The following is a 6081-nucleotide window of genomic DNA, read 5'->3' as shown; positions in this document are numbered from 1 at the left end:
GCAGGAGCGCGAGAGGGCACGGCTGGACTCAGAGTCCCTGGATGAGGAGAGCTGAGCCGCCGGCGAGGTGCCCGGCTGCTCCCGGCCCCACAGGGCAGGGAACTTTTGGGGAAACGCTGTGCTGTTTGTTTGTATTTGTCCCTTGGGTTTTTTCTGCCTAATTTCTGTGATTTCTGACCGACATGAAATGACTATAAAGGGTTTTTTAATGAAAAAGATAACTTTTATTGGCTTGGTTTTCTATCGTTGCTGGAGCAGTTGCGGTGAGAGAAAGCAGTTCGTAGCTGTCAGAGGGCCCCTGTGGGGCAGAGGGTCACACCTTAGGGCCGCCGTGAGCAGCAGGCGGTGACAGAGGACAGCGGGCCAGGGCAGCGGGGACCAGGGCAGGCCAAGCAGGGACAGAGATGGCAGGGAGGGCAGGGCCGGGCTGAGGTCCTGGAAGTCGGCACAGAGTCTAGGTCTTCGCTCACTCAACCACGCCGCCACCCCACCTAGGCCAAAGGTGGCTCTGGGCCCAGGCAAGACCAGGTTGCTGGTGCCATCTCAGGGCACTCTGGACCGGAGGGCTGCTGTGGGTTGTCCGTCATGAGGGACCAAGCCCCTCCGGCTCCCTCCTGGCTTGCTGTGTGGCATTGGACACCTACCCCTCCTCCTCTGGGCCTCTCTGCTATCATCGGTGTGGGAGAGGTGACCCCATCTCCTGGCACTGGTGTGGATGCAGGTGGGCTGTGCACACGGCTTCTGGCACAGGCCTAGTGTGGGCCCCTTCAGGGGATGGCCGGGTTCCCTTTCCCAGCAGGAGATGGGTGTGTAGAGCACAGATTTCCCGAGCCCTGGTCCCTGTGTGGTTTCGGTGGACGGGAGCTCAAGGTGCTGAGTGTGGTTACTGCGAACGCCTGTCTAGTGTCACAGCCCGTGGTGGCTTTATGGCAGGCTGCCGAAGGAAAGTCTCGAGAAGGCTGACTGTGTCACGGCCCTGTCTCCTGTGGCTGATATGAGCCTGGCCCTCGCAGCTCCTGGCGCTCACAGGGACCTCCAGGGACAAGCTAGCTGCCTGTCCTGCCTCTCCAGGGCCCGGAGTTTGTGGAGTTCCAGTAAAGGGAGCTGAGCAGGGCTTTGGGCCCTGCCTGCGGGCATTGGATGGGCCGCAGATCCGAGCCCTGGCTGTGAGTGAAGCTGGCAGCAGGAGCCGTCCTGAGAGCTCTGGGCTCCCTGGGCCTGTGGGCCAGCAGGGCGGGGGCTGAGCCCTGGGAGGTGGGGTGCCACCTGCTACATTCTCAGACCCTCTCCAGCCCCAGCTTCCCCTTCCATGGCCCGTCTGTCAGCGTCCCCTGAGGAGGACAGGGCCTCGGTGGCTGTCAGCCCAGACCCTCACCCAGATCTGTCCAAGTACCACACTTTCAGGAGGCACCCCCGTTGTGGCAGCAGAAGAGTCCCCAGAGCTAGAAGGCATAGCGACTAGTACCACACTTTCAGGAGGCACCCCCGTTGTGGCAGCAGAAGAGTCCCCAGAGATAGAAGGGGCATAGCGAGGGCACGTGGGCCCTTTCAGACTGGCCACACATCTGGCTCTCTCCTGACTGGGGGCCCAGTTGCCACCTTCAGTTGGAGGCCACAGTCCTCGATCAGGGGCATCTGGAAAAGGGACAGGAGGTGCAGGCAGGCCTGGCCTGGTACGAGGTGGTGGAACTCAGAAATTGTGTCCCTTTAGTCCTTGGGGTCTGCCCGGCTCTAGCCTGCGGGACCAGGACCTTCAGGAAGGGGAGAAGGTTTTGAAGGGGCTCCCCAGGTGGGCAGGCAGGGAGACGCCTGCACCTGGTCTGTGGTGTCTACTACACCTGCTGCGTGCTGGGGGCCAAGGCGAAAGGCCCCACCAGCCAGCCCAGGGGTGGGCAGTGCTGCAGGCCTTCCAGCAGCTGTTCCAGCCCATGCCATGCCTGGCCCATGCCCTCTCGGCTCTGTGCTAGGCGCTCAGCCGGCAGCTCCTCACCAGAGCCCGCCGAGGATACAATGCCGTAGAGATCACAGAGGCTGTGCCGCGCCCGGCCCACCTGCCGTTGGTACTCGGGCAGGCCCTGCAGGCCAGTGGCCAGGCTGCTGTAGGCTGTGTGCAGCTGCCAGATGAGCGTGCAGACCTTGGCCAACACCTGCAGGATCAATAAGTGTGGAGGTGAGCCGGGGCAGGGTGGTGTGGGGCAGGGCTTGCCTATATTTCTCTCTCTCTCTCTCTCTCTCTTTTTTTTTTCTCTCTTCCTTTTTTTTTTTTTTTTTTTTTTTTTTTTGGTTTTTTGAAACAGGGTCTCACTATGTAGTTGAGACTGACCTGGAACTCACTATGTAGCCTAGGCTGGTCTCGGACTCACAATGATCCTCCTGCCTCAGCCTCCCGAGTGCTGGGATGACAGGCGTGTGCCACCACGCCCGGCTTAGGGCTCACCTATATTTGGTCCACCTCAGGTACCAGGCAGGGGCGGCTTGCCTGTGCCACACCTACCTCTGAGGACCCAGCGTCCTCCACTGGGGCGTTCCAGCCCGGGTTCAGGCACAACTTCCCTTCAGGAGCCTGCGTGGCTTTTTCAATCTGGTAAGAGAGCAAAGCAGGAGCATATGGCCTCCTGGGGGTACTTGGGGGTGTTCTGTGTGCTGGCCCCACGCAGCCGCCCCCTGTTCCTGCTGTCTGCCCTCATGCCACACGTCTAACCTGTCTGCAGACCTGGGTGGCCCCACTTTTGAATCCCCGCCCACAGCATCACCTCCAGGGCTACTCCTGAGGTCCTGCATCACTTCCTCGAGTCCTCATGCATCTCAGCTCCTGCTTTTGACCCCCATGTGACCCTACCCTCTTAAATAACACCTATCGGGTCAGGCTGTCCCTCCGCCCACCATGGCTCCACCTTCCTGGGGCCAGAGCCCAAGTCCCCTGCAGCCCTGCAAGGCCAACCATCTCCTCCCTGCCTCCCCTTCCCACTCTGCTCTGGCCACACAGCCCGGCTCCAAGCTGTCCCAGGGCCTTTGCACAGTCGTGCCCTCCCCCTGGAATGCTACTTTCTTCAGATCCAGCTCTGACTTTGATCTCGTCTTTTGGGATTTTTTTTGTTTTGTTTTGGTTTGGTTTGGTTTTTTTTTTGGTACCAGGGATCAAACTTCGGTCCTTGAGCTTGAGAGGCAAGCAGCAGAACCACTGAGCTAAATCCCTGGCCCATTTCGATCTTGTCTCAAGTGTCCCCTTTCACAGTGATCACCCCAGTGCTGCCACTGCCTCGTCCTTGCCATCTTTGTGTTCCCAGGCGTCGTCCAGGCCGAGCGCCTCATACACTGTAGCAGCCCCCGCAGGAGGAGACTTGGGTCTTATTCCCAGGTGTCCCCAAGCATTCACTGTTTGCTACTGAATGACTAATGCTTGATCTGGATTGCACTCCCAGCATCCTTTGTGTGTGCCCCTGAGCAGTGCTCTCTCCGCCTGCTCTTGGCCTCAGAGGATGCTGGGGCTCAATTCTTGCCCAGTGTACTTTGCTGTGAGGATCCAAAGGCAGAAAGATGCTTTCTGCGTAGCTGTTTGCAGCAGGTGACGGCATGGTGCGCTCCTTCCTTTCTTGCCCGGTGTTAGCTGAGTGCCTCCCTTGAGAGATCAGAGGGCCTCACGACTGGGGGTCCAGGTGGAGGCCAGGGTACTCAGCACTCTGCAGTCCCCAGGATGCCCGTGTCCACAGTGCCAGAGGACGGTGGGGATGCCTGGCCCCCAGACGCTGCTGAGCTGCCCTCCAGCGTCCAGCCTGGGGTTCTCCAACCCCAACCACACCTCCACTGCTCCCCGCCACTGCTGGGTCTCTACTGCCAGCACACCCAGCCTGTTCTCAGGGCGCACTGTCCCACCGTCCCCGCCCGCTCCTGGACATCGCCTGGCTGTCTGTCTTCTCCGCACTTGGTGGGTTTGCCAAGAGGGCACTCGGGCGCCGTGCAGAGTTGCAAGTGTGCATGGGCTCGCCGTGGAAGGCAGAGGGAGGGGCCCCGCTCACCGCCCGGAAGGAGTCCTGGAGCTGGGCCACAGCGTCCCTGGCTTGGAACTGGCCGTGCTGCACGTGGCTCAGGGCATGTTCGAAAGCTCGCTGGCGGAAGCCGGCGGCCAGGTCACCCAGACGGATAAAGTAGCTCCTCTGGTCGGCCGAAAGCACCTTGGGCCCGGGCTCAGAGGCTGCCAGTCGGGCTGGGGAAAGAGGCAAGTGACTCAGCCAGGGCATCTGTGCTTGGGTCTCACCGAAGCCCGACGCCTGGCTGGAGCCACGGCCACCTCATGAACCCACCTCAAGCAGGGATGTGCCCTCCCCAGCATGGCCTCACCTTGCTCCTCAGCGCTCATGGGCTGGAAGATCTCCCCCAGCCCCTCCAGCTCGTCCGGGAGCACCGTGGAGCTGGTGGCTCCTTGGTGGCCACCGTGAGTGCCCGTGGCCGTGTCAGACTCCAGGCTCCTGCAGGCAGCTGTGGTTTCCCCAGCCAACTGCAGGCCTGCACCAAGTGGGTCCGAGAAACTGGAGGCCCCGGACGACAGGGCCTCTTGGGGTCTCAGGGCATGGTGTTCCCTGCCTTTCTCTGTGGTCTTGCAGCTGGTAGATCCATCCCAGATGGTATCCTGGGTATCAGGGAGCCACTTGCGGACAGTGCTGAGACCAGTGTGGGCTGCATCTGTGACCGCGTTCCCTGCCCCTGCAAGCCCGGTTGTGGCTGCATCTTTGGTGCTGACCAGCACGGTCTTGGTGATGTCCAGGCCGCCTTGGACGGCCCCTTTGGCCACATTCAGAGCCCCCATGAGTCCAGTGGACACTGTGTCCTTGGTGCCCATGAGGACAGATGTGGTAGTGTCCAGGCCGCCCTGGGCAGCTCCTTTGGCTACGTTCACGGCTCCAGTCACCCCACCACACACGGTGTCCTTGCTGCCGGTCAGGACGGACTTGGTGGTGTCCAGGCCGGTCTGGACAGTGCCTTTGGCCACGTTCACTGCCCCCATGAGCCCAGTGGACACTGTGTTTTTGGTGCCTGTGAGGACAGCTTTCGATGTGTCCAGGCCCCCTTGGACAGCTCCCTTAGCCACGTTCACTGCCCCCGTGAGCCCAGTGGACACTGTGTCTTTCGTCCCGGTCAGCACGGTCTTGGTAGTGTCCAGGCCGGTCTGGACTGTGCCTTTGGCCACGTTCACTGCCCCCGTGAACCCAGTGGACACTGTGTCTTTGGTGCCTGTGAGGACAGCTTTTGATGTGTCCAGGCCCCCTTGGAGGGCTCCCTTGGCCATGGTCATGGCTCCGGTCACCCCACTACACACTGCGTCTTTTGTCCCGGTCAGCACGGTCTTGGTGGTGTCCAGGCCGGTCTGGACTGTGCCTTTGGCCATGTTCACTGCCCCCGTGAACCCAGTGGACACTGTGTCTTTGGTGCCTGTGAGGACAGCTTTTGATGTGTCCAGGCCCCCTTGGACGGCTCCCTTGGCCACATTCACGGCTCCGGTCACCCCACTACAAACGACGTCTTTGGTGCCGGTCAGCACGGTCTTGGTGGTGTCCAGGCCGGTCTGGACTGTGCCTTTGGCCAGGTTCGTTGCCCCTGTAAGTCCAGTAGATACAGCGTCTTTGGTGCCAGTCAGCACGGTCTTGGTGGTGTCCATGCCGGTCTGGACAGCTCCTTTGGCCACATTCACTGCCCCCGTGAGCCCAGTGGACACTGTGTCCTTGGTGCCCATTACCATAGACTTTGTGGTGTCCAGGCCCCCTTGGACGGCTCCTTTGGCCACATTCACTGCCCCCGTGAGCCCAGTGGACACTGTGTCCTTGGTGCCCATTACCATAGACTTTGTGGTGTCCAGGCCCCCTTGGACGGCTCCTTTGGCCACATTTACGGCTCCGGTCACCCCACCACACACAGTGTTTTTGGTGCCAGTCAGCACGGTCTTGGTGGTGTCCAGGCCGGTCTGGACTGTGCCTTTGGCCACGTTCACTGCCCCCGTGAACCCAGTGGACACTGTGTCTTTGGTGCCTATGAGGACAGCTTTTGATGTGTCCAGGCCCCCTTGGACGGCTCCCTTGGCCATGGTCA

The 6081-nt window shown here is 60.9% G+C and overlaps 1 protein-coding gene across 1 annotated transcript in view; it reads right to left on the bottom strand.

Annotated features, from left to right (window-relative positions):
- Positions 1–1466: 1466 nt before the first annotated feature.
- The window catches only part of Plin4 (perilipin 4), a 10951-nt gene continuing 6336 nt past the window's right edge, over positions 1467–6081 (bottom strand). Inside the window, exons 6-9 of the mRNA XM_019209075.1 lie at positions 4339–6067; positions 4017–4204; positions 2495–2581; positions 1467–2147 (exon numbers count right to left, since the gene is read on the bottom strand). Coding sequence (XP_019064620.1) covers positions 1833–2147; positions 2495–2581; positions 4017–4204; positions 4339–6067 — 2319 coding nt within the window. The 3' untranslated portion in view covers positions 1467–1832. The remainder of the gene's footprint in view (positions 2148–2494; positions 2582–4016; positions 4205–4338; positions 6068–6081) is intronic.

The sequence above is a fragment of the Fukomys damarensis genome, unplaced genomic scaffold (genome assembly GCF_012274545.1).
Source record: "Fukomys damarensis isolate Sample0158 unplaced genomic scaffold, DMR_v1.0_HiC HiC_scaffold_37, whole genome shotgun sequence".
Lineage (NCBI taxonomy): Eukaryota > Metazoa > Chordata > Mammalia > Rodentia > Bathyergidae > Fukomys > Fukomys damarensis.
This window is presented reverse-complemented; position numbering and strand designations above follow the sequence as displayed.